The sequence below is a fragment of the Alternaria rosae genome (assembly GCF_020736505.1).
Source record: "Alternaria rosae strain MPI-PUGE-AT-0040 chromosome Unknown BKA58scaffold_3, whole genome shotgun sequence".
Classification (NCBI taxonomy): Eukaryota; Fungi; Ascomycota; class Dothideomycetes; order Pleosporales; family Pleosporaceae; genus Alternaria; species Alternaria rosae.
Genome location: NW_025763572.1, coordinates 2,069,534 through 2,094,876, shown reverse-complemented (window position 1 = coordinate 2,094,876; position 25,343 = coordinate 2,069,534). Strand labels below are relative to the sequence as shown.

The 25,343-nt window shown below is 52.7% G+C and overlaps 8 protein-coding genes and 1 non-coding gene across 9 annotated transcripts; 2 read left to right on the top strand and 7 right to left on the bottom strand.

Annotated features, from left to right (window-relative positions):
* Window positions 1-493: 493 nt before the first annotated feature.
* BKA58DRAFT_454908 (aspartic protease) lies at window positions 494-2,107 on the bottom strand (the record flags this gene model as incomplete). Its single annotated transcript, XM_046174524.1, has 2 exons — window positions 1,166-2,107; window positions 494-1,104 (listed from the first exon to the last, which is right to left on the bottom strand). Exons 1-2 carry the CDS (start codon window positions 1,758-1,760, stop codon window positions 494-496), a joined length of 1,206 nt encoding a protein of 401 aa, XP_046027812.1. The 5' UTR covers window positions 1,761-2,107.
* A 236-nt stretch (window positions 2,108-2,343) lies between these two features.
* Window positions 2,344-2,429, bottom strand: BKA58DRAFT_t28. The gene has a single exon. It is a non-coding gene; the product is annotated as a tRNA-Tyr (tRNA).
* A 179-nt stretch (window positions 2,430-2,608) lies between these two features.
* Window positions 2,609-4,226, bottom strand: BKA58DRAFT_129614 (O-methyltransferase-domain-containing protein). Its single transcript, XM_046164358.1, has 2 exons — window positions 3,301-4,226; window positions 2,609-3,252 (listed from the first exon to the last, which is right to left on the bottom strand). The coding sequence occupies exons 1-2, from the start codon at window positions 4,123-4,125 to the stop codon at window positions 2,734-2,736; spliced, it is 1,344 nt and encodes a 447-aa protein (XP_046027811.1). The 5' UTR covers window positions 4,126-4,226; the 3' UTR covers window positions 2,609-2,733.
* An 864-nt stretch (window positions 4,227-5,090) lies between these two features.
* Window positions 5,091-8,300, bottom strand: BKA58DRAFT_437790 (Na(+)/H(+) antiporter 2; the record flags this gene model as incomplete). The annotated part of the gene is made up of 1 exon (XM_046173524.1): window positions 5,091-8,300. One exon carries the CDS (start codon window positions 8,298-8,300, stop codon window positions 5,091-5,093), a length of 3,210 nt encoding a protein of 1,069 aa, XP_046027810.1.
* A 3,078-nt stretch (window positions 8,301-11,378) lies between these two features.
* BKA58DRAFT_410056 (uncharacterized protein) lies at window positions 11,379-13,866 on the bottom strand (the record flags this gene model as incomplete). The annotated part of the gene is made up of 3 exons (XM_046172193.1): window positions 11,379-12,008; window positions 12,058-13,070; window positions 13,116-13,866. The coding sequence occupies 3 exons, from the start codon at window positions 13,864-13,866 to the stop codon at window positions 11,379-11,381; spliced, it is 2,394 nt and encodes a 797-aa protein (XP_046027809.1).
* Window positions 13,867-15,454: 1,588 nt separating this feature from the next.
* BKA58DRAFT_380542 (uncharacterized protein) lies at window positions 15,455-18,586 on the top strand. Its single transcript, XM_046169917.1, has 7 exons — window positions 15,455-15,668; window positions 15,720-15,784; window positions 15,835-16,114; window positions 16,161-16,837; window positions 16,886-17,156; window positions 17,204-17,284; window positions 17,334-18,586. The coding sequence occupies exons 1-7, from the start codon at window positions 15,644-15,646 to the stop codon at window positions 18,449-18,451; spliced, it is 2,517 nt and encodes an 838-aa protein (XP_046027808.1). The 5' UTR covers window positions 15,455-15,643; the 3' UTR covers window positions 18,452-18,586.
* BKA58DRAFT_357373 (uncharacterized protein) lies at window positions 18,587-19,980 on the bottom strand. Its single transcript, XM_046168684.1, has 3 exons — window positions 19,600-19,980; window positions 19,421-19,549; window positions 18,587-19,360 (listed from the first exon to the last, which is right to left on the bottom strand). Exons 1-3 carry the CDS (start codon window positions 19,768-19,770, stop codon window positions 18,626-18,628), a joined length of 1,035 nt encoding a protein of 344 aa, XP_046027807.1. The 5' UTR covers window positions 19,771-19,980; the 3' UTR covers window positions 18,587-18,625.
* BKA58DRAFT_129536 (PIN domain-like protein) lies at window positions 19,925-22,327 on the top strand. Its single transcript, XM_046164357.1, has 4 exons — window positions 19,925-20,616; window positions 20,666-20,763; window positions 20,810-21,682; window positions 21,733-22,327. Exons 1-4 carry the CDS (start codon window positions 20,241-20,243, stop codon window positions 22,108-22,110), a joined length of 1,725 nt encoding a protein of 574 aa, XP_046027806.1. The 5' UTR covers window positions 19,925-20,240; the 3' UTR covers window positions 22,111-22,327.
* Window positions 22,328-23,161: 834 nt separating this feature from the next.
* Window positions 23,162-25,191, bottom strand: BKA58DRAFT_454873 (major facilitator superfamily domain-containing protein; the record flags this gene model as incomplete). Its single annotated transcript, XM_046174523.1, has 6 exons — window positions 23,162-24,181; window positions 24,234-24,521; window positions 24,581-24,651; window positions 24,704-24,738; window positions 24,793-24,898; window positions 24,949-25,191. The coding sequence occupies 6 exons, from the start codon at window positions 25,189-25,191 to the stop codon at window positions 23,284-23,286; spliced, it is 1,641 nt and encodes a 546-aa protein (XP_046027805.1). The 3' UTR covers window positions 23,162-23,283.
* Between the last annotated feature and the right edge of the window lie 152 nt (window positions 25,192-25,343).

The window sequence follows — 25,343 nt, the reverse complement described above, 5'->3', positions numbered from 1 at the left end:
AGTCTGGTGCTTGTGCTTCCGGTATTCACACGTACGACTTGGCGCTCACCACCGCAAGATGCTTCTAAGGAGCCAAATTCTTCACGCACAAAGAGGATCGAGAGGCCATCAAACAGTGCATTGACTTGCTGGGAGTATTTCGCGAGCACGGTGGTAGCACTCTTGTCTTCTGATGCCCTACTTGCGGCGCCAAATTTCCGAAATTGTCGAGCGTGTTCATGCACGTTGAATCACAGAGGCTATTGCTGATCTCGACGTCCCGAGATCCCAGCAACTTCTATGATGTATATTACCCATATCCGCGGATATCTGCACTCGATTTGCATCTCCTGGAAGGCACAATAAAGTGTTGCTCTTTGCTTATGTGTAAACATCAAATGTGAAGTACTTCCTTTCTGGGTGCAGTCCGTAATTGGACGAGTAAACACGAAACGGAAATAAGCTGAAAGAAAGCCGAAGAAATTGATGCGTTGCGCATATCTTTTCATATAGGCTACCGCGATGCCTGTAATGTCTGTAGATTCGAGCCGGTGGCGTTCATCTTCGCCTCTGCCATCAATATATTCTTCTGGTCAAGGTCGAAAACAATGTATGCTCCTTGCATGAATGGGGCACCTAGGCTCGCTGTATCGTCTCCATCCGAAGGAAACATTGGTAGATAGCATCGACTGGCGCGGGAAGACGAGTCGCGTAGCAGCATTGTAGCCAAAGGGGTGCTGACTTTCGCTCGGTTATTGTTGAACCCGAATGAAAGGCTTTCTCCGCGAGAGCCCAGATCGCATGGTACACTACCCAGCCGACCAGCCTGTTCATCAAAGGTCGTACCTACAGCCATAGCTATAGCGCGGAGTGAGGCCGAGGGGACATTCAGTGACGGATTTCCTGTATCGATCAACACTGGGGGTAGACCACCTCGTGGTGCCAGGTCGACATTGGAGCCAGAGAGAGATGAGTCGCCGCCCACTAGCTGCATGGAGCTCCAATTGATCACGAATTTCGATGCGACTCCATTGTTGTTTAGCAAGAACGAACCTGCGTCTTGTAGCTGGCCTTTGAACTTCGCCGTGTCAATGCCACCGAACACTATGGAGCCTTCTGGGTCACCTATCGAGACTACCTGTCAGTACGATATTTGCTAAATCGATGAATAGACACTGCAAATCACGGAAGTCATTCATGTAGACACCGTATACATTGGCGTCGATCGCACCAGCATCTTTAAGTTTGGCGGGCGCATTCTGGTAAGTTGGTCGGACTACTTCATTCTCAACGGGTCCAATGCCTAAAATAGGGAACAGTGGAGTCTCCGGTGGTAGAGAACCTTGTTCGATAACTCCAAGCTGCGCATTAGATATGGTCTGCTTTCCAAGAGTCAACGCTGTGGTAATGAATCGCCCTCGAAACGCAGCACCATTGGCGAAATCGGTATTTAGCTTTACACCAACGTCTCTAAAGCTGCTGTCTTTGTCCGTGTTGAATGAGCCAGTGACAAAAGGAGTGCCGGAGCATTGTTGCTGTTGGTCCTGACATATACGACTGCCAGTCCTTGGAATGATGAGATCGCTGCTTCCCGTATCCAAGACTGCTGTGATTAATTGCGGCGGTGTACCGACTCCTATCGAGACAAGAGGGATGAACGAACCCGCATTGTCGATATGCTTTATAGGTATCGATAGAAGTTTCGGAGTTTGCGCCTGTGCAATTTGCATGACAGCGAGGAGAGATATGTAAAAGGCGACAGAAGAGAACGGAGATGCCATTATGAGTTGATAAGAAAAGATGCTGACAGAGATGAATAGAATTGACGATATGATAGAGTTACTGGAAGGCTACCTAGGTAGTCGGACCGGAATGACCTCGCCGTACTTACCTTTGGAGACCATCTCTATACCCAACACAGTAGAATCCTACCAAGTGTCTCGGGAATCCTCAGAGTCCTCATATCCATTTTTGTGTAATTGAAGGGAGTCCCCTCGCAGTGTCCGTGCCGGTGGTTTACTCTTGGAGGTCAGCAAAAGCATCAGCTATTGGTCAGCTTCGAGCCGGTCAAATAAGCACCCCCACAAACGCTGGGAATACTTCATCCGTGATGTTTTATCTGACGGCTGCTAGAGATATCAAAAACACAGGTGTGGCAAAGTAGTCTGCAAAGCGTCAAGTCTGCCGGCACTTAAGAAGGCATCTTGCAGCAATAGTACAGGATGCCTTGTCCGCAACCGTCGCTTCATCGGAGCTACAGACGCCGCGGGCTTCCCACATAGATTGCTTGTTTCGAAGGATGTTTCGTCTCAAATCAGTGACAGAGCAAGATGGAAGAGCAAAAATGGAGCAAAAAGAGAATTGTCTCCCCACCATGAGTCGAACAAGGGACCTTCTGATAACAATTGATATTACAGTCAGACGCTCTAAACCAACTGAGCTACGGGGAGAATACTTCAAAGCGAAGTCGTGCTTGCTGGATGGAAAATTTTGCAAAATTTACAAATATAGATTCATTTTTTATTTGCATTCGACTACTTCGAGTTGCGGGACGCTGAACTGCAAAAGTGGGGTCGAAGCGCTTCGTGTTCCCAATTCGCCGATTGCTGACCTCGGGACTCAAAGCGAAGAACACGGCACAAACCGATCTGGTGACACGAAACATCCACAGACTTCGATATCGCTATCTACAACCAATGCCTTTCCTGGTAACCGCCAAACAATCGTCAGGATGTACGACCCCAGCAATCACCCCTAGCCGCGCCAAACCGCTTCAAGCACGCACATGAAGCTCAGCGGGTCTGCTTCTACTCTAACAACATCAAATCTCTCATCAGCCTGCCTAAAGATATCCTTCCACGCCTCCACTGGCCTCTCCTTTGCATTAAACAACGCCATCATCCTAAGATCAGTAGCCGTGCCAAAGCCCTGTATACTTCTCGGTAATTCCTCATCGCTCGGTCCCTGCTTGCCTACGTAGTCAATGAAGATGACGCGCGCCCCAGGTTTGAGTGCAGGCCGAAGCGCCTGTAATATCTTTACTGACTCGACGTCCGGCCAGTCATGCAGGATCCATTTGAGGATGTAGATGCTTGCTTCTACGGGCTGGGGATCGAACATGTTGTGTGTGCGGAAGGAGACGCGAGATTTGAGTTCGGATGGGAACTCTTTCTCGAATATTGGAGCGACTTCTGGAAGATCTTGGACAACGATCTTGAGGTTGGGGAATCTGGCTGCGAGGACGGCGTCGTCGTGGCCAGCGGATCCGGCGATCTGGTGGTTATTAGTGCCAGAACAGAGCTGATAGTAGCAGATACTCACGTCAACGACCGTGACTTCACCGGCGGCCTCCCAATCAACAGCATTGAGTATGATGTTCTCGGTGTGGAACAGATCCTTGATGTACACCATGAACTTCACAAAGTTCCTCTGCCGCCATCCCTTCTTTTCGCCTTCGCCGTCGTTCTCAATGAAGGCCCAACTATTGTTATAGTCACCCCAGGCACCGCCAGAGTGACAGAGCCGGAAAGCAGTCTCCTTCATGTCTTTGGTTGATTCAGCCTTCCCTTGCGAGAAGCGACGCAGAGCTTCAGGAAGCAAGAACATAGGTGGACCCGTTTCATCCAATACTGTCTGCACCAGCGCAGACAAGCCAGGGTCCTTGGCTAATGCAGCTGATCGAGAAGTATGCCTGACTTGCGTTGCTGCAGGCGAAGATTTGGCGAAGAAACGCATCGTAACCGCATGATCAATGACACGGCTCACAACTTCAAGAGGGAGCTTGGTGTAGCTCGCTATCTCTTTAAACGTCGCCTCGCCATTCACCGGTACTGCACCCCAAAAATCGAACTGGTTCAGGATGTTCAAGCACGCCGCGTCTGGGATGGCCATGTGTACGTAGTTGAACACACTCTCGCTCGGTCCCTGGCTCAAAATCCACAGGTCTTTCAATGCATCCTCAAGAAGTTGCCGGGTCATGAAGACGTCTCCAGGAAGTTTCTCGTACTTGATCGGACTGTCGGCCTCGAGAGTGATTGGTGTCACTTTCTCTGCCGCCAGCTGCTTGGTCATCTTAGCGGCTAGCTCGCTGATTTGGGCTGCTAGGCTGTTGAGTGTTTCAATCTCATGCTGTTGGACGGAACCCATATCGATGTCTTCAGGATTAAACTTGGAGGACGTGAAGGCCTGAAGTAGGAGAAGCTGTGCCCTTCGTTTGAGGGGCAACCATGGCCGCTATAAGCCAAATCCCTCCAGGAATCGAGTAGGAGCCGTCTCCGTCATCGGGACAAAAGGAGCCCAGTACGATGGCCATACTCTAGTATCTTCTCATCATGCTCTGCGCCTTTGGCTCATGGTAACTGGCTAGCCAAAACGATGGTAGACGACGGAAGATTGAGCTTTTGATTGGTACGAACCGGATGGGCAGTCGCACAAAGAGAGCCTAGCGCCAGAGCGAGCTCGGAGTCGCGTCCGTAAACATGTACCATCAAGGCACGATGTTGTGGCCGCTGCATCGCGAGTGGAACAATGATGGAGCCCACCAGCGCTAATCAGATTATCTTATCAATCTGATAAGATTTTCCACGATCTAGGCCTGGGGCGCCGAGGCAAGCCACTTCAGCTGCCGCCGCTTCCAGACAGTTCCCCACATCACGCGTGGGTTTGGATGAAGTTCTATACGAGCACTGTGGGTCGCGTCACGGTGATTAGTGATAATGTGACTGTCACCTACGGCTGCGGTGAAGTGTACAGAACATGACGGGAAGACATGTCACAGATGCAGGAACAAATGGCGAATACAGTGACTGATGACAGTGACGGCATAAACCACATTGGGCTGGCGGCATAGAATTTCATAACACGCACTTGCGAAGGACTTCTGATGCTGGAAATACAAGAGTAAATGCGTTTTATTCGAGACATACTACGTCTCTTAGACGAACGTGTTGCGTCAACTCCATGTCCACATCACGGCTCATTTATCTCGTCTAGAAAAGCTCATCTAAACCCCGCAGCGCTATGCAAGCACAAATCCATCAACCCTCCCCCCCCCCCCCCCCCCCCCCCCCAATTAAACATTCAATCCAAAGAAATATGAAAATGTCAACATCCTATTTTCGTCCAATGAGCTTGCTCAGCCCACTCTTCTTCTTTCCGTCCCTCTCCTTCTGGTCTTCCTCCTTTACTCGCGCATCCTCGGCGGCACGCTCGTCCTTTGTCGGTACCCTAGGTTGATCCGCGAAGCGAATACCAGGTGTGCGTGGCGTAGGTGAGAGCGTCTTCTGGCTAGGTTCGGTGGCGCGTGAGTGTGTACCACGACCAGTCTCCATTGGGTCACCTGTCTCCTCATCTTCGGAATCAGACTCGGGAGTATCGTCTTTGCCGACACCAAGAGCGCCCAGACGACGCCTTCGCTCTGCTGCTGTTTCGCCTTCAAACCCTTCTTCAGGCTCATGAGATGGTGGAATAGCGGAACCCCCTGAAGTTTCAGCGGGAATCTGCTCTGCAGCTAGGCGACGCCGGCGTTGTGCCGCAGTCTCGCCACCCTGATCCTTAGGTCGGTCCTCGAGATCCTGGCGTACAGAGTGGAACGGCACATGCTCGTCGTTACTGTCAACCAGCGTCAAACCTTCGGGGCCACGGGCGTGACCCTCCTCCCTGGCTACTGGCGACTCGATCTTGTGAAGTTCTGCCTCGCCCTCTTCACCGACGACGACTGGGGGCACGTTTGCTTGCATGGAAGCTGCCCGGCGGCGTTGTTCTGCGGTGTGATCTTTGGCATCCTGATGGGCGGCATCTTTGACTGCTTCAGGAACATCGCTAGCTTGTACAAACTTCGCCCTGTCTTTGGGGTTCATCTGCGACATTTGCTGAATGAATTCGAGCTTGCTCATGCGACGACCACCAGCAGTCACGGTGAAGCGGAGTAAGTCGTCATCTTCTTGCTCTTTCGCTGCCGCCTCCGCTGCCTTCTGCTTCTTCTTGTTGTTTGCGGCCTGAGTGCTGGATGCTCCAGCCTGTTGCCCGGCGGGCACGCCCATGTGAGTTCCCATCCGCTTGAGACTCTGTACAGCACGGCTTGACGTCTCCACCATGGACTGACCGCGGGGGTTGGCAGGACGACCGTCCTTCCCTTTCTTCGGAGTAGCTGGAATGTCATACTTCTTCAAGACCTCGCCGTCCTCGTCTTCGACAATAATGGTATTACCATACTGGTAAGCAAGAGCGGGGCCATGCTTTCCGGATTTTGGTGCTGACTTCTCCGCCTTGGGAGGTTCTGCAGCCTTATCCTTGTGACCATGGCCTGTGTAGCTCTGCATTCGATGGCGCCAGGTTTTGTGCGGGTGTTCGATGGCGTTCTCAATCCGACTAGGTGCTTCTTCAAGGGCACCACCATGCTCGTCTTGTGACACACCACCCTGGACATGCTTCTGACGCATGAGCTCTTGTGCCCTTTCACTATCGTGCCTTTGTCTCACGGTGCCCTGCTCTCCATGACTGTCTCTTACGCCGAGAACATTCCCTTCTTTGTCTTCAAAGACGGTCTCATGGCCCTCCTGGTATATCTCTTCCTCTGGTATCCGCCTCTTCATCTTTCCTTTCTCGCTTGACGAACTGTCGCTAGAGATGGCCATCGTGTCAGCAAAGGTATCGGTGTCTTCCTCAGGAGGTATCGCTTCTGCCTTCTCTTCGTCGCGTCTACTGGGGGCAATAGCGGACTGCGAAATCGGTCCGCCTGGACCTCGACCAGCATCCCAGCGCCTTCCTCGGCTCGTAGGCTTCACAGAGTTGCTGTCTTCTTCCTTTTGACGGCGCAGGAAGCTACCGCCGAAACCCACCGCTGCGAGTTCCGACTTTTCATCCATGGATGATTCAGAGGGACGGCGAGCCATAGAAGATCTGGAGCGTGATTGAATACGGGGAAGGCGGTCCATCCAGCCGGGTCCATTTTCGTTGGCCTGAGTATAGGACATGGAAATTGTCAAAGTGTTGATGCGCTTTCCAAGGGTGAAGACGGCGATGGAACTTCCGTGAACAATGATACTGACAATGACCAAGAAACATGTAATTGGCCATATCATCTCAATAATGTTCAAGTGATCAGATCCTTCTTCTCCTTCCTTTGGCAATTCAGCCAGCGGGCTTGTGGTATCGGTCTCTAGTTCGGCCCTTGCAAGAATCGCGACAAAAAGACCACCGACACCAATGGGTCCGAAATGCCCAGCGAAAGAAGCTTCGCGCCAGGTCTTGAGGTCGGGAATGACTGGTTTGAGTGCCAACATGATTGGTATACGGCGGAAGAAAAGTACCAGTAAACCAAGCACCACCAAACGCCATGGCGAAAGCCCGATGCTTGGCTCGTTGAACAGTTGCCAGGGAATGATGGATCCGAAGTAGACGAAGAAGGCCAAGTTGATCAGCAGATCAATAACGTTGGAAACGTGAGATTCTTCCGTCTTCTCAAGGAACCATCCGTCGTTGGAGAAGCCGACACCACAGGCGAAGCCCACGAGCAGGTCGTCCATACCAAGCAGAGCTCCAGAACCAGCGCAAAACAAGGCCAAGACGAAGTAGAAGACGAGGAAACTTTCTCGATCGATGAGGTCCTTCTCGTGAGCCCATCGAATAGCGCGACGCGCGATGTATCCAACCATGACTCCGTAGAAGGCGCCAAAGATGCACTCGTAGAGGATGGTGTAGCAGAACCAGTGGAAGGCGACCTGGTTAGCGTCTGGTCGGTAGTGGAGCAAGTATATGGCCAAGTACACAAAGGGAAAAGCCATGCCATCGTTGCAGCCAGATTCACAGGACAGCAAGTCTCGGAGATGCTTAGGTACCCGCTTGGCAAACTTGCCTTTACCAACGACGGACGAAGCCAAGACAGGGTCGGTGGCGGTAACGCAAGCTGCAATGCACAGACTGTCAAGCCAGTTGAGGTGGGAGTGGAACAGGCCCCAGATGAACAGGCTAGTCACTAGCCAGCCAAAAGTCATGACGGGGAGCAGTAGCGCTACAACAGACTTCCAATGTTTCTCCATGTATGCGCGAGGCAGTTCGACACCGACGGCGAAACATTGCACGACAAGGACGATGCGCGAGAACTCCAGAGTGATTAAGTCGACATTGCCCCAAGTCGACGGGTCTATGAGGTTGGCGGCGTGTGGGCCGAATATGATACCACATATAGTCGCGACCGTGGCTTCACCAATGTACAGACGCTCTTTGATCACGGAAGAACACAGCATAAACAGACTGGTGAAGCCTCCAAGGATCAGGTAAACCAGATGCGGCTTGGTGATGGAGAGATGGTCCCACGCCATTGCGACGATTTGTTCCTCTCACTATCCCTCAGGCTTATACGAAGTGTGGATGTGGATGCGCGAAGACGGTTCGACGCGCTCGCGGCTTGGAGGTAGGCGGGAAGTGATCTCGCGGGCGAAAGAGGATTATGTAGGGAGGATGTTGGCACTGGGGCCGCGCTGTCGAGGGAGTCGGCCAAAGGAAGAGAAAGATGGTAGCGAGACCGAATGCATGTATATGGGGATCCGCCCAGACGCCGGTCCTTTACAGCCGTGTTTGGCGAACGAGGGTCTACTGTCCAAAGTCTGCTGGCGACGAGTTAGTCATGTTGTGGGATGAACAAGAAAACTCAAGCCGAATGCTTACGAGTTCAAGTGCTGCTCGGCAACTGCATCCGAAAGCTTGGATGATGCGCGTGGTAGTCGGGTAGCAACCAAAGTTAAGCACTCAATGGTCGTGCACAGATTGGAAAAGCAAAAGCGCGTTTCAATCAAGCCACTCCAGTCGCGTCTTGCAAAGTGTCGTCGTTGTCGCACTCTCCAGCTCTACAGAGAATGAGCGGCAGAGTAAGAGATTAGAATACGATTATCTCTCTTCTTCTATGCTAAAGCGCTTGGTACTTGGCAATGACGTTGGTTGGCTCCAGGACGGAATAGCCATCGCCTAATCGGACGCCACCGAGATTCAACAGCCACATTGTTGCTCCATCTTGCATGCCGAATCTTCGCCGAACATGCGAGAAGACTGCCGCCCTTTCACAAACCATTCTACACTGTGAACCCAGTGCGTAAAGGCGTTGAGAAGCTGTCGACATCGCAGCTTCTTGTTCTCCAGAAGCTGGGGGCGGAGAGCACTTCGCTCCGATAGGCCGTGCTCCGAGCCGCCCCAACTGCTGTGCCCAGGCTTGGAAACGCTCGCTCTGCGGTTCCGTGGAGGAGCTCTTCACTTCCGTCTGTCGTGGTGCTGCGCGCGAGGCCACCTGACAAAGACTCCTGCACGATGCTTATCACATGATGCTTCTGCATGCAGGTTGCTGCACCCGTTCTGCACCTAGGCCGACCAACGGAACTTCAGTCAGCAAACATGATGAACGATGGTTGGCTCGATGATACGATTCATGAGCCCTGGCCGGTAGAAGTCCACTGACTATCGCTAAGTCGTCCGGTGAGAACACATGGGCCCCCACGAACAGCCGCTATGCAGAGATTTCCGCTCTGGAGTTCACGGTGAAGATGGGCTGCGTGATACGGGGTGGAAGGTGAGCTTTTGTACATTGCCTCTGATGCATATGCTACAGGCTCGCGGAACAACGTCATCGGACATCTGCAAAAGCTGTAATTGTACATACTCTACCCCATGGTTTCAGGGCAGATATCCTTCAGGGCTTGAACGCGAACAAGGCCTGCAGAGTGGATCGAGCAATGGCAGGGAAGTCGCGATCTCAACACCACGCACCCCGGGAATAAACCTTCGACACGCGATGCAACCCCAGCACAGCGCAAAATGTTAATCTTCTCAGCAATAACCCGTTCACGCAAATCTAGCACGTCCTACTTCACTGCGTTAATCGATCGATACACGCAAGGATGTAGGTGAAACCGTAGTTCCCAACACCATCTCGTTCCCTAGATTTGCCCATGCAAATGTCCGATCTATCATCTATTCAACAAAGCCAGCATGACCACGACCATCGACGTCATGACCTCCTTCCACACAACCCACTACACTCTGCGACAATCCCTGCCCATCAAAACCTGTCAAAATCGCGAAAGACGGTCCGATAGCCGCGTTTCACCATGGCAAGTCTGCCGTCTACACAATGGTCGACAGGAACACCAAACACTGGCCACTCGTCCAAGAGCTAGAACTATGGCAGGAAACGCGCTTCCGTGCACAGATGTCCAGCTATCGCGATGCCATACTTGGGCAGATTAATGAGGCTGCAGGTTGGGTAGTCGTGCAGAAAATCCCCTTGGATAGCAACCCAAACACGAGAAGCCAAGAGCTCACAGACACCAAAACCACAACAACAAACACAACAACAGCAACACGCGCTCGCATCTAGATGCACCGAAAAAAGAATTCCCCTCTCATTGTTCCCACTATCTGCTCCACAATCTCCACATACGTCACTTCAGCAACGGGCTACTAAATGCAGCATTCCAGGGTTGTGCCTGAGGAGTTGAAAGGAGTGGTAGGTAGAACCAAGTAATTATAGTTGCGGATGTAGAGATGGTGAGCCTGGCGCAAGGTAGGCGGGCTGACCTTGTCCATCAAACACAGGCCTTGCCTTAGGTTCCATGTTACATGTCCATGCTTGACTTGAGATCCATGACGGGCGTTGCGCGGGTGCTTAGCACGGGGAACGCAGTTGGATGACGGGTGAAGGATGCATGTTCATGACGTGTGAGTTGGTTGTCGTGTATAAGTGAATGGCTATGAATGATGCTGAATCAAGGTATGTGAGATTAGCTATGAAAAGAACGAGAACCAATTGTGTATGTTGGTATATTGGCACAACTGGCAGATGCGGCCTAGCTCTATCTATAGTCCTGGACATCGCGCTCATGGATATTTGTCAATAGGTCTGTTGAGACTGCACTTCGAGAAAGTTGTTCGGAGTGGGGGTTTTCGACGTTCCTTGCACGCAACAATAGGCTCGACGGACCGAGTGTTGATATGACAATGGGTATGGATAATATGTACGTCGTGATATTTACAACCTATATGGTCGACTAGATAGGATGATTACGGCAAATGCGAAAGCGCAACGTTGGGGACCTGAGGGCCACCCATCTAACATGAAGCTTGTGCCCATGAAACAACAAAGCGCCTGGTTCAGCGAAGGAACATCCCAGCGAACCCTTGACCCAAACACGCGAAACAGCCCGAGAGCGAGCAATGCGACAGTAAAGAAAATGCGCTGCAGAATTTTCCGAATGCACCGTGTTACCGGGGGAATTCCCTATATTTCCCAGACAATGAATGCATAGACCGCCTAAAAGCGAAAAGAGAAACGTCGTAAATGTAAGTAAAAATGTATATGCATGAACTTGAAAGAGAACGTAACACATGACGTCATGGGAGTATGGCGGTGTTCAGTGGCCGACAGGCAGCCAAGTTCGGCGCTCGTCCATACTCCTGGCGGTGCGACCTCCTGGCGTCAGGGGGATCTCGACGCGCGCTCGATCGTTGCGCTCCGGGTCGCTGTCGGAATCGTCGTATGCATCAGACAAACGGGAGAAGTAGTCGGCTAAACCACTCGTGGGCGATGCGATACTTTCGTACAGAGGAGGTGGGGTTTCCAGAGGAGGTGGTGGCTCTATTTCCGAAAATGCGGGTGGGTTGAAAGAGGGCACGCGCATGAGGTGAATGGGTCTTTGTACGGTAGAGTCATTTGGCCCGCCGATGTGTGCTGCTTGTGGGCGGGTGAGGTTTGGTGTTGGTGTTGGTAGCACGGCGTCCGAGTTCCCTCTCGAGCGGCCCAAGGTACTCAACGTAGGTACAAAGCTGGTCGGCGAATTGCGCCGGGATGGTGCATTGGGGCATCCGCACTCAGGTACCCGCGTGCCGCTCAGGGCAGGTTCGGGCGACGAGTATGCCGGGAGTGCTGTGTTGGCCTGCGTAGCTTGACACGAAAGGATGTGGAAGGGTGAATCGATCGAGATCTCGAAATGCCTTCTCTTGGTCGGGTCGGTGGCGTCCGGTTTCGAAAGGCGCATGACAAGCTAGTTGATTGTTAGTGTGTACGACAATGAAACCTAAGATTCAACGTACCTTGATCCAATGATGCACTTGTATGTTCTGGTACGTAGTGTCGAAGTGCAACTTGGATGACTTGTCCTTCTCTTTGAGGTTGTGACAGCTTGGCAGCTGCACGTTGAACTCCATCTCTGTGGGCCCGATGTTCGCGTCTCCTCCAAGATCACCGAGAAGATTGGTGGGATCTTGCACCTGTACATCTTCGCCTCGAGAAGCGGCTGCCCGCTGATCGTACGGGACGCCACCTCCAGACACTATCCGCATCGTACTGCCAGGGAATGTACTGGTCGGTGGGCCATCCGCGCGTTTCTCGAACAACTGAACCTTACGGACAGGCTCCATTCGATGCACTCGCTTGTTATTGCAGAAATACTCGACGTTCTCCGTAACGAAGACCTTGATACGATGACATTGCACTTTCGCCAGTGGGGTCAGCTTGAAAGCGATAGGAACCTGAGCGCCGAGTGGGAAGGATTTGCCGGAGATGACGATGTCGTAGTGTAATTGGTCTTCCCAGCTGCGGCTAATCGCAATAGGCTCGACCTGCTCTAGTGACCCTTCTGATGGTGCGCGGATCAGGGTAACTTCCTTTGTTCCCGTGAGGTTTGTGCGGAAAGCGCCAGCGCGTTCAACGGTAGCTTCCAGCTCGTACTTGACGGAACCAAGATCAACATCGATGGTCTCGGGGAGGTGGCTATCCAAAGGCAGCTCGAAGTTGTACATGTACTCTCCAGGGTTAAAGGTCCTGTAACCCTTCTGTGCTACCGAGGGACCGCCTCCAGGGGTGTCGCCCTTACCGAAGCTTCGCGATTGGTTGACTTGTAGCGATAGTCGTTTTGCCTCTTTTGTCGTTAGATTCAGCGAAGAGTTGTTCGGCGATCCAGTCAATCCGTTGGAGCCTTTGTAGAGTTCCACGTGATCTGCACCAGTGCCGTTCTCGGCAGTGGGGAATTGAGAGTTGAAGAATGGCCATGTGTGGCTCATCAGAGTATCTACCTCTTCGAATTCAACCTTCTTTGGAGGAATGCCTAATCAGTGTTAGTCTGGCAGAGGTAACTGATCAACGAACGTACCTTCTGGCCACTTGGTCGTCGCTCTCCCTCTGAACTTGAGCGTCACAGCCTTCAATTTTGCGGGTTTCGAAATCTTTAGGCATAGTGTTCCACGGAGCATAGCGGTGCTTCGCTCCGCGTGTTCGGCTTGCTCGAAGCCCCGTAGAAACAGAACCGGCTCTGTGAGTTGCACGTTCACACTGACACCACCGCCTGAAGCCACTGGCTTCTCTTCTGGTAGGCTCTTAACATTGGAGATTATACTCTTTGCAGATGCACGACCAGAAGACCAATGTGACTCGGCGACTGATGGTCTCGGCATGCCTGCTGCAGCCAGTGTGCCTCCAATTGCGCCTACTGCGCCGCTGCCAGAATTCCTCGTGAGCGACCTCATGTCGGCGGTCCGTGGTTCTGGAACAGAGGCAACCGAGTTGCGGTTGCTGCTAGTGGGAGTCGTCGACGATTGAGGGGTAGGTATGTCTGTAGTTTCGGGCTTGGAGGAAAAGTGGGTGTCGATAAACGACCGTAGGAAACGTTTAGCGCCGTCGCGTGGGGCCGCCAGCTTTTCTGTAAAGTACGACTGACTAGTCGTCTGGCGCCTCTGGCTGCGGAATAGAGTCGGATCAGGACCGACGTGTGCGATGTGAATGCGGTGCGGTCTGCGATTGCGGCCAGCAAAGATGCCGCGGTAGGTTTTCTTGGGGCAGTCTAAGTGGTCGGGTATATATCGTAATCGGCCACGTTCAGAGTAGACGGTATGGTACTCTGGCATAGCGACGATGCGTTAGTGACTTGAAGTGGAGGTGGAGGGCAGGATCAGGGTGTTGTGACAAGGCATGCGGCGTGTTGTGTCTTATACGTGGTGTAATTCAGGAAGTAGAGAAGAATTTGGCTTGTGCAACACCTCAGAGTCATGAGAGGGGTATAAAGGCTTCTTGACCAAGGTAACCCAAGCAGGTTCCATATGGACGCTTTGGGAAGGGACGTTGAGGTTGGGCGCTACTAGGACAAAGGGCCCGAACGCGGTGAAGGGGGAGATGAGACAAGGACTCACGAGCAGAAACAGGGTATCCAGAGGCGTGGGTGAGGCTACCTAGTTAATGATGTGTAAATGCGATCAGCACGACAGGCCACTGTAGGGTAGTGGAGCGGTGAAGTCGCCGGTGCGTCGGAAGCGTGCGGGAATACCCTGGAGCGAGGGTTTGCGCTGGCGACGAGGAGGAGTTTCTTGCCAGGACAACAACGGCGAATAACAGGGACTCGCGGGTGTTTTGAAGTGAGTTGCAGCTAGCCAGCGAGCAAGCATGTTACGAGGACGCGAGCATGTCAGACTAGGGCAGTGCAGGGACGGCGAAAGTGTACCGGCGTCGAGCGTCGAGCGTCGAGTTTGCAGGGAACAAGACGGATGACGCGGACGCTGGACGGTGTGCAGCGCTGCTGGTCGGCGGGGTCGCAGCAACTAGGATGATGAATTTGAGATGGGCTGCTAGCAGAGGTATATCAGTGGGTACCCGGATGGGGTAAGGGATGGTTGTGAGGGCGTGCAAGCAGCGCATCAGGGCAGGATATTCCCGCAGCGGGTATATGAGCGTGCTAGTCGTTACTGGGAGCGGTATGGCAGCGCAGCAGTAGCTTGCGCGGACGGAGGCTCGGATGCATTACATCATGCTGAGCACCAAGAGTTTGCAAGACTCGATGCAGGGGTCAGATCTCAATGGGCATCTGCTAAGGCTGCTTCTAGACCCGTTGGCGGATAGCGACCGACTACGGCATACCCGGCACGTTACCTTGATCGACGACGACAAGGCATGCTTCATCCTGCCACTAAGCACGCACGGATGGCAAAGCCCCGACAGGCACGCTGATTACATCTATGTGTATGCTAGCACGCGCCCATAATAGGTGACGGGATCTGGCATCGCTTAGATTCCAAGATGGCAGAGCCACGCTGGGCATGGGCAACGCGCAATCTCGAGACAGACCAAGCGATGCTCCGCCAGCGCATGGGCGGAGAGTTCGTCTTCCTTGTTTTGGGACTATCGAGCAGATGATAGATCATGCCCGGGCATCTTGTGCCATGGCGCATCAGGACAACCACATAAACAGGGCGTCAGCGCGCTGCGTCCCACGATCGCCGAAAAGAAACCTCGCGGCCCAATCGCGTAGTGATCAGCGCCTGGGGTTCTGAATCTGGAGTTACAGCAAACGTGAGTGGGCAGATCGGCGCAAAGAACAGGGCGGGCTGCCAACTCAGCCGCCCTCAAGTTCGAGGCCAGGAACGAAGCATTCGTCATTCGGGCTGCGGTGGATACTCGGCAGTGGGGTGGAAAGCTTTTTTTTTTCTTCATGGCATGTGCGAGCTTCGGTCCATCTGGGGGAGGGTTGAGGAGCGGACACGGCAGGGCGGGCAGTGCGGAAGGAATGGCGAGCGTGAGGCGGCACCACGTGACCACGCTGGCTTCCCCGCAACGCGTCTGGCGAAGGGCAGGGCCTAGCTCAGACGCGCTTTCGCTCGGCGTAAGCACACGACACCGCGACTTTTGCAAGCAATGGATGCGCATGATGGAGGCTATGGTGGGTGCAGAGAATACCTGTCATTGTGGTAAATCTACTCACACTATGCAGGAGCGGGCCAATTGCCTCTGGCTGGGGCCATCCTCTGCTGCACGTCTATTGCCCCCGAGCAGCGCGTACGTCTACTCCATATGCTAATGTCCTGCTGTCTCTAATGACCGTATAGGCCAAACTTGCCGCCATTGGCGCGCAGATGGGCGCGACCATCAAGCTCGACCTCACATCAGACGTAACCCACCTCATCGTTGGCAGCACCGACAGCGCCAAATATCGCTATGTCGCCAAGTCTCGCGAGGACGTCAAGGTCCTCTCCCCGGAATGGCTCGAAGCGCTGCGGGAGGTGTGGATGGCTGGCGATGACGACCTGGACATGGCCGCACTGGAAAAGGAGTACCGCATGCCGACCCTCGCTGGGCTGAAGATATGCCTTACCGGCTTCGACAACCGTACGTCGCCAGCCCCAAGTGCATACGACGATGCTGACTACCATAGCTGAGCAACGCAAGACCATTCAGGAGTCAGTGGACGCCAACGGAGCCGAGTACCACGGTGACCTCACCAAGTCCGTCACCCACCTCATCGCAGCCGCGCCATCAGGCAAGAAGTACGAACACGCCCTGAATTGGAGGATGAAGATTGTGTCGCTGGAATGGCTCGAACAAAGTCTGGAGAGGGGCATGGTGCTGGACGAAGCCCTATACAACCCAACTATGCCTGTCGAAGAGCGAGGCCAGGGTGCTTGGGATCGCAAACTGCCCGCGTCGCCCGCCATAGGCAAGCGCACGCGAGATGCAGAGCCGAGCCAGGCCCTGAATCCTTTTCGCAGGAAGCTACGTCGCTCGGCAAGCACCAAGGTGGGCGGCCAAAGTGATGCCTTTTGGGCGGGCGTCACAGCGCCCAGCTTCGAACGACCGCTCGATGAGGACGAATGGACAGAGGAGATTGTTACTAAGCCAGATAGTACGCGGACAAGCACTCGCACCCATACCCCAGCGTCTCCACACAGACATGCGTCCGTCCATGAGAATGATACGCTTACCGAGGCGCACCTTGATGACAATGCAGACAGTCATGAGCCACTGTTGCCACCACATACGAACGATGTGTCTCAACATAATGGAATCTTCCAAGGACGACTGATATGCACGCACGGCTTTGACGCAGAGAAGGTTTGTCATTGCACCCTACATTTCAGCCCTAGCTGACGTTCCCACTAGACAAGCATTTTGCGCCAACATCTCGAGAGCAACGGCGCGCATGTAATCCAAGCGACCGATCTCAACAAAGCGCCATCCGACGATCTAAGACGCGGCTACTTCGTAATACCGCATGACGTCGAGGTCGATTTGGCGGCACTTCCGGGGCGTGCCGGAGAACACATGAACCTGGCCACTAATTGGTGGGTCGAGCGCTGCCTGTATGGCAAACGTCTAGTAGATCCATCGGACGATGTGTTAAGTCGACCATTCGAAAAGCTTAGTATTAATGGTAAGCTTGTGCTCCACGGATGTTTTATTGGTCGCTGACGTAGCCAGGGTTCTCTGGACTCACCATCAACTCTACGGGCTTTTCCGGCATCGAGTTACTGCATGTGACCAAAGTTGTCACGCTTATGGGTACGGGATCATCTCCGCTTCCATTGAAATCGTCTGACAATTTTGACAGGTGCCTCGTACGATGAACAGCTGTCGGCGAAGACCTCGGTTGTGATCTGCAACCCTCCTACCGTAAACACACCGAAACTCAAATTCGCAACGGACAAGCGGATACCCGCTGTTCATGCCACATGGCTATGGGAATGTCTGCGTAGTGGTCGGCTACAGTCATACGCCGAATATCAATTGAACAAGCCAGCGACGCCCCAGCCACAGAAGCCTAAACAGAGGCCTCAGCCACAGGATGATGTACCCACTGCACTACTGTCTACGGAGGAGAGCCTTGAGCTTCGTCAGAAAAAGCAACAGCCTACCGATACCTTGATAAGGCCTCAGCACCATCACCAGCCACAGCAGCGTGGTATTCTTGCCCTCACTGCATCAGCAGAGGCAACACCTGCATCAACTACAGACGGGGCGGATATTAGCAATAACGATACTAACGGCATAACCTATGATGACGATGAGTCTGTTATACCTGGATTGGACGGTGCAGGTCCCTACCCCCTTCGAGAAACCAGCGCCAACTCCCCGCACGCCTCAAAATCGTTCTCACGACCCAGGAGTTCATCGGCGGAGTCACTCATAGCCCCAGCACCCCGCAAGTCCAAGGCTGGTCAGGACCCAGATCCGGTCGTTCCTGTTCCTGAACCCGACTCCGTGATTCCGGCAGATACCGAGCCGGTACCACAGGAAGCACCAAAAGAAAAGGAATCGATAAAGGCAAAAGGACCGGAAGAAGAAAAGGATTACTCTTCCATCCTAGCTCAGATGCGCGCAAACCGCAAGACTGTGCCAACGTCCGTTGATCAGGCACCTGGCAAGACGCGGAAAAGGCGGCAGCTTGGTCGCGCAACGTCCACGCGGTCGAACGCGTCAGCCGGCGATAGCTCCGGGAATATACTGGCCGAAGAAGAGGAAGAGGAGAAGACGCTGTTGATGGAGGAATACCAGCCTAGTCAGGAACTAGGTTGGGATTCTCCTGGTGCTGCGAAAGCAAGAGAACAGATGATCAAAAAGCTGGGTGGGACTATGCAGGAGAAGAGCGTGGCAGTTGAAGGGATTGGCGTCGTGAAGGATGTTGGAGGGCATCCTTCGGGAAGGTCGGGTAGGAAGAGGCGAGGGTGAAGAAGACCCTCTCCCTATACATTCATGATATAAGTGGTGAATGTGCTGGGACGTTGTTTTGGATTCTTCTGCATGGTATGGCGCAAAGCATAGCGAGGTGTTCATTGAAGTAACAATGGAGCATAGTGTAGGCGTTTGATATTAATACCTTTTGCCAGTTGGATCTGATTTCCATCATATCCCATACGTCACCTTCAGCCTTCTTTCCAAATGCCCTTTGGCTGTTATCACTTCCTGTCCGAGCCCATCTTCTCTCAACCCCAACCTCTTCCTCTGACTCTTCAACTCTTCCTCCCCCTTGTTGCCAAACTGCTCAATCACAGGACTAGGTACAGCGTCCAACCTTGCTTCATCTAGCGGGTGGCAGAAGTACGCCATACTGTATCTTTCCTGTCCACCCTCGAAAGTAACACGGTGGACTGTCGATTTCAGCATCCCATTTGTCCAATAACACAGTAAATCTCCTATGTTGACTAGGATTGGAGGCGATGACGATGGCGATGGGCTCACAGGTACCGCTTTCCACCCCGAAGGCGTAGACAGCTCAAGGCCGGGCTGACCTGGCAAACGGAACAGGAGAGTCAGACTACCGTAGTCTGAGTGTGCGCCTGCGCGGATACTGGTTTCGCCTCGCTTGGAGTCTTTTCCTTGCGAGATGGTGGATGGGTAGTAGAGCATGCGGAATATAGTACCTGATGGGCCGAGAGATTGGTCGTGTCGCGTGCTGAAGTAATTGGGATCGGGGATGTGGAGGGCGGTGTTGAGGAGAGAGAGGATTTGGGTGCAAAGGGTGTGGCAGGAATGTTGGAAGCGGGTAATCAACTTGGAAGATTCCTGGAGAGGTGAAGGTAGGGGTTGGAGGTTTGGGTTTGGGGGTCCGATATTGAAAGCTTCTTTCGGGTCACCTTGCTATTATCCAGTTTGTCAATATTTGCGGTCCTTCATTTCAGTGATTTCGTGGATATCTACCTTTTGGCCTTCCGGATCCAAAGATTCGCCTTGCATCTGTACCCAACCGCGGTTAATACCCCCTGCCTTCTCAGAGTGGATTGCGTATTCAGATTTGTGCTCTTTGGGAGCGGCAAAGAACTCCTTAGACTACGTATATCAATTGCCAAGTTCAGTTTCGCGCAATCGATTCATCATACCAACTTGAACATTTCATCGATATCCTGGGGTGGGATGGTCACACCATCGTTCTTAATGTATAGGAAGCCATGTGTGGAAGCCGCGTCCAGCACTTGCCGAGCGACGTCTTCGGAAGAGGCTGAGATATCAATAACCGGTATGGCGTCTGAGTGGTGTCCTGAACTAGCCATTTGGAGAGAGAGAGTGAGATGTGACGCGTGAAAGCCTGGAGTTAGGCTAGGTGAGGGGCAGAGGTGAGACGTGAGACGCGATTTAGGCACTACGAAAGCAACGGAGAAGCCACGTTGACATTGGTGTGTAGATACGGGAGCGGATCACCTCAATTCTGCGCCTACCCGTCATCCATCCATCTAGTCGGCGCAATTGCGCTCCCTCGTACGCCTAAACGCTGTACCTGAGCTAGCGCCCGGCTGATCAGGGATCGTGTAGTTGCCAAGGCGTGGAGCTGCATCGGAGCTTCCAATTTACTGTCCAGACCCCCGCAATCCTCTACAACTTTACCACACGTCGTCGCTACATACAGTAATCACACCAGGCGACTCTCATAGCATTACTTGAGATATTGCTGCCATCGTCTTCGCTCATTATCAATCCCTCATTCCCATTGCATCTACAACAACCCCACCACGCGACTGGCACCATGATCCGCGACTTCGTACAATGGACGGCCACGCTGGGCGAAACGGGCGAGCTCGAACAGTTGCGCAATTGCCGCGTAGGCATTGAAGCCGCCGAATATTTGAACCAGCGGATCCTCAATCATCCGCGCGCAAAGGAGCCGCTTGTGCCTGCGCTGGGAGGCCTTCCGCTGGCCTTGACACAACACATTGAGGACGATCTGGCTCAATTCCGCAGCTTCGAAATCGAACCCTTCTTCGTCTTCAGCGGGCTGGACATTACAAAACATGATGATCCTTTCAGGCAAAAGGAGAACGAGGCATCGGTAAACATCAATGCGTGGACCCTGTACGACGGCCACGAGGCCGAAGCCTCTGTTGCCAAGTTCGGACAGTCAAGTACGGCCACCTTCAGGATGATACTGTGTATCGTACTGACTCTTCTCAGCATACGTCACGCCCGAGGACCTCTTCCGCGCCCTACAGTCAACCCTGACCGAGCGCAACATTCGTTGGACAGTCGCACCATACAGCGCCTGGGCCCAGGCAAGCATATCTGGAATCTCTGTTGGCAGTGGCTAATGGTACGTAGTTGGCATATCTCGAGAAGCACGAATACGTCCACGCCGTCTACGGCTCGTCAGACATCCTCATCTTCGAATGTTCCAAAATCATAACGTCTTGGGACTTCGAGGCCCGACATTTCAGCTTTGTCCGCCGAGAGAAATGTGTAGCAGACCTGTCCAAGTTTGTCGGCGCTCCCAACATCTCAGACGACATCTTTCTCGATACCTGCATACTCGCCGGCACGCCCTTCCTCCCGACCCACCCGATCCTCGACGCGCCTAACAGAGCAGAGCTGATCAAGCCGTACAGCGCCATCAAGACCATCATGAGCAACGGTCAGTCTGGATACTCTGTGGTTGTCAACAACAATGATGTCCCGCCCGCGGGCAAGGAATACGTTACGCGATACCAGAAAGCACGTCTGGCCGTCAAGAATCACCCTGTCTACACAGAGGAAGGTAAGGTCGAACCCCAAAACTCCGGCTCGATGCCCAACGATGCGGGTCAGTATCTGGGCCAAAGGCTCCCAGATGAGATCCTCCACTACATGTCGAAAGGTCTCATCAGCCCACACATCATCCAGTGGCGCACTACCTGCGAGGTATTCGAAGTCCCTCCCATGGATGGTGGCATGTCTCCAGAATACAGGGAGCTCGTCAGCTCCAAGCTGATCCCACTTCGAACACCCGCTGTCAACCTTTTGTCTAGTACCCTACACAATTGGTATAGGCACCAATCTCTGCACCAGACGCATTGGTACTCTCCTGTAGAACCCAATGGGAAACGTGCGTCCACAACCATCCCTGTTGAGAAGCCATCAGAAGCCATAGCTCCTTCGCTCGTTGACACCTGGAACGTGAAGGAAGCTACATTCAAGGATGTTGTCGGACAGTACAAGGTCAGCAAAACCGCGACCGAATTGACCGGTCAATACTAACGCTCTGACAGGATTGCGGAACTCTCGGTGCAGCCATCTTATCACTGCAAAACTCTGACTTTGTTACCAAATCGGTCGCCAAGAAAGATCCTAAGAATCCTCTTTCTTCCACTTCCGAGATACTGTACAACTCGATATGGCGCTTCCTCGCTCTACGGGAGTACGTAGATCCCAAGAGCCATAATCTGACACAATGGGGTAAAGTCCTTGTGTCCATCATCGCTGGCCTAAAGGGCAAGCCAGAGCACGAAGAAGCTGCGGTGATCGCGGTCGAACTGATACGGCTGGGCCTCTTGAACTCCGACATCGATATGTTCTCTATGTACAACGGCGCACCGATGCGTGGTAGCAGTAAGTGGGAAGCCCTTGATCACGTTCTGCATAGCTAATAGCCGCCTAGCACAAGACAAGGAGTATAATATGCTAGTGTCTCGCGTTGCTGGCTTAGGTACTTTGCACCACCGTCCGATTGGTTTCACCGGACCTCTCAGTCAACATTTGCTCGGTTACAACTCCATCGTCAACAAAGTCCGTCAGTCACTTCGAGATATCATCGAGGTGGCCGCCACACAAATGTTCTGTACTGGTTGCTGCACTAGACATGCTGATATACCAGTCATCGCGATGAAGTTAGTGGTCCCGAATCGCAATCACCCGAGTCTGATAAACTAACGCTCTCTAGGCTTCCATTCCTTCTTCCCAACAATTGCGCGCTTAGCATAGCAGCCAAGTCGTACCTCGATGAGCTTCTCACTGGCGATGCCGATCCGACCTCCCCGACGACCAAGTCACGTGTTCTTCAAACCGCATCAGAACGCTACTTCCCGCAATCACTCAACCTCGCTGGCGATCTGAAGTCCGCATTCTCACTATGGGATGCCATATCCGCTGGTGTTAAGTCTGCGAACAACTCTACTGTGCCAGACGCGACAAAGCAGGTCTGGGCAGAGGCAGATAAGTGGCTCGCTGAACGACGGTAGAATCGAGAACTCCACCCAGAGATGGGCCAGACGGCGAATAATGCTTTTGGGTTGAGACACTACCTCATAAGAGCTCAAGAGAAACGCCTTCACATCGCCGAGGGTACTCTGAGAGGTATGAAGACGTGGTACCACTCACATGAAGATAGAAGGGAGGAGATGAGAAGTACGCGTCGGCTGCTCAAACGAGTTGATGTGTTGATGTGTTGATGTGTCGCTTCCAGGGGAGACAAGGAATTCATTTCCACCATACTTGAGCTCTATTGTACTCTTCAAACCAAAGCTATACCCCAGGTGCAGCGTCAAGTACTGAATGGTATCCTTCAAACCCACGTACATCGGATACGTCCGATGCCAAGGTTCTCCACACTAGTGCACAATACAGCATCGAATGTATTGCGTACTAGAGAGAGACTGACAGTTGCAAGGAGACTCCGCAGCCTACCAAAGAATGGAATAATAAAATGCAGTATGTAGAAGTAACACGTACTTCGAGTTTATTTGATTTCCGTTCTAGTATTTACGTACGCATTAACTTATCGTGCGGTAGAGTGGGTCGAGAATACCAATCCCTACCCCTCCTCAGTGACAAAACCTGAAATCCAACCTCTTCATCCCCTCATCCTTGGAATTGAAGATGTAGTCCTCTTGCTCCTCCTTGGTCATAGCTTTCCACTGCGCATCTCTTACTCTATTCCTCCAAATATAAAATGCTTTCACAGCATAGAACAAGAAAACGTTATACACACAGATACCAAGCAATATCCGATTGCCTCTGCGATACAATGGCTGATCGTCATCACGATAAATATTGGTAGCAATAATATTGCCCGACTGCACGAACATGTTGTAGAAAGCCGCGGAGACGGCGCGTGTACGGACGGAATTCGAGTTCTTCGCATTCCAGCTCACGAGGATGGCGTGGCAGTAAGGATAAGACAGCAAGCCTGTGAGGAGCGCATACCGGACCCAGGGATTTGCGTCCGCAGGTAGAACGACAAGAGCGACGAGCCAGGGGAAAATCCAGATATTGGATAGACTGGATATCATGGAGCGTTCCTTGAACTTCTCGGATAGCCAGGTGACGGTGAGGAGTTGGACGGCATAGAGGAATTGGCTGGGTATGGCGAGCAAGTTGGCTTCGAAGACGGAGAACCCGAGTTGGCGCAGGATATACGAGAGGTAGTTTTGCGGTGGGTTAGGTGGGACGTAAGCGGTGAGGCCGATGATGTAGAGGGGCCATTGTTCCCAGTCGCACGCTGCTTTCCAGAGGAGCGGGAGGCCGACTGCTTGTCGGTTGTTCATGTCGCCCTTTGAGGGATCGTCGCGGAGAATGCGGTTGACGAGAATGTACTCTTCGTGCGGGGTGAACCACCCATTTTTGCCACGGAACCAGTGTTGCGTTTGGCAGGCTCCGGGTGGCATGAGGCCAAATGAGAGGATTCCGATGGCTAGTGTCATGGTGCCTTCGATTAGAAATCTGTCTGTGTTAGTGGTTATGCAAGCTGAACGACAGGGTAAAGGCAACTCACAGATACTGCCAGCCTCCCCAGCCATGAAGTCCTCGCATCTGTAATATGCCTGCTGCAAGCAGAGAGCCAACAATATTGCAAGTACTCAGCGCAGTCCAGAACCACGCCAGTCGGTGCGGAAGTTCAGTGGATTTGTAAAAGTATGTCAACCAGAGGACGATGTCTGGGATGAAGCCGCCCATGAGTAGACCAAGGATGCACCGGATGGCGAAGTAGTGGGCTTTGGTCTTCATGGCGCATTGCGACGCGCTGACAATGGACCATATGCAGATAATGGTTGGGATCCACCTGTCATTAGGTTAGTACTTGAAGCCTGACGAGACGGTGTTTAGGCCAGATAGACTTACCGATCAGCACCTAGCTTCTTGCTAATCAGGCCACTGGGAAGCTCGGCAAAGAGGAATGAACCGAGAAAGATCTAGCTTTGCGTCAACGAGAGCTTTGAGAGTAACGAACTGCGCAAAGCTTACAGTCTGACCATAGTTGAAGTCGTTCGTATTCATTCCTGCTCCAAGTCAGTGATCCAACATCTTTTGTCCTTCGTCTAGATGGTACACACCTAGGTCTTTCAGCAGATTGTCTGAAATCGCTCGATTGATGTTCCTTCGATTCAACTCCATCGATATGAACATGATCCATGCCCAGAGAGCTATACGCCAGTCCAGCTACACCAAGAGTGTCAGTCCTGATCAGTGCCACGACTTCATCTACTCACCTTTTTGACTAGACGTTTCTCTTCTTCAGCTTCCCATGTATACGCTGGGTCGAACCGATGACGTCCTTCGTACTCGGCATTATCGTATATTTGACGCCAGCGCTGAGCCGTTGCCGGGTCGCTGAACGGATGGTCTTCGTGTGAGCCATGGTGTAGCCGTGGTGACTTTGAGCCGTGTGACGACCTTGGGTCAGCGGTTTCGGTGATAGGGGCCTGCTTTTCTACTGGTGTAGATGCAGCCATATCTGCAAGGATGGATGAAAGCGGACTTCTTCTCGTAATTCTTTTTGATCTGGCTTAGACTAATTGGTCGGTACTGATTATCCAATGTACAGAGGGAGTGTTATAAGGGACCGGATATGTCCATAATCAGGAACTGTATCGACAGATGATGC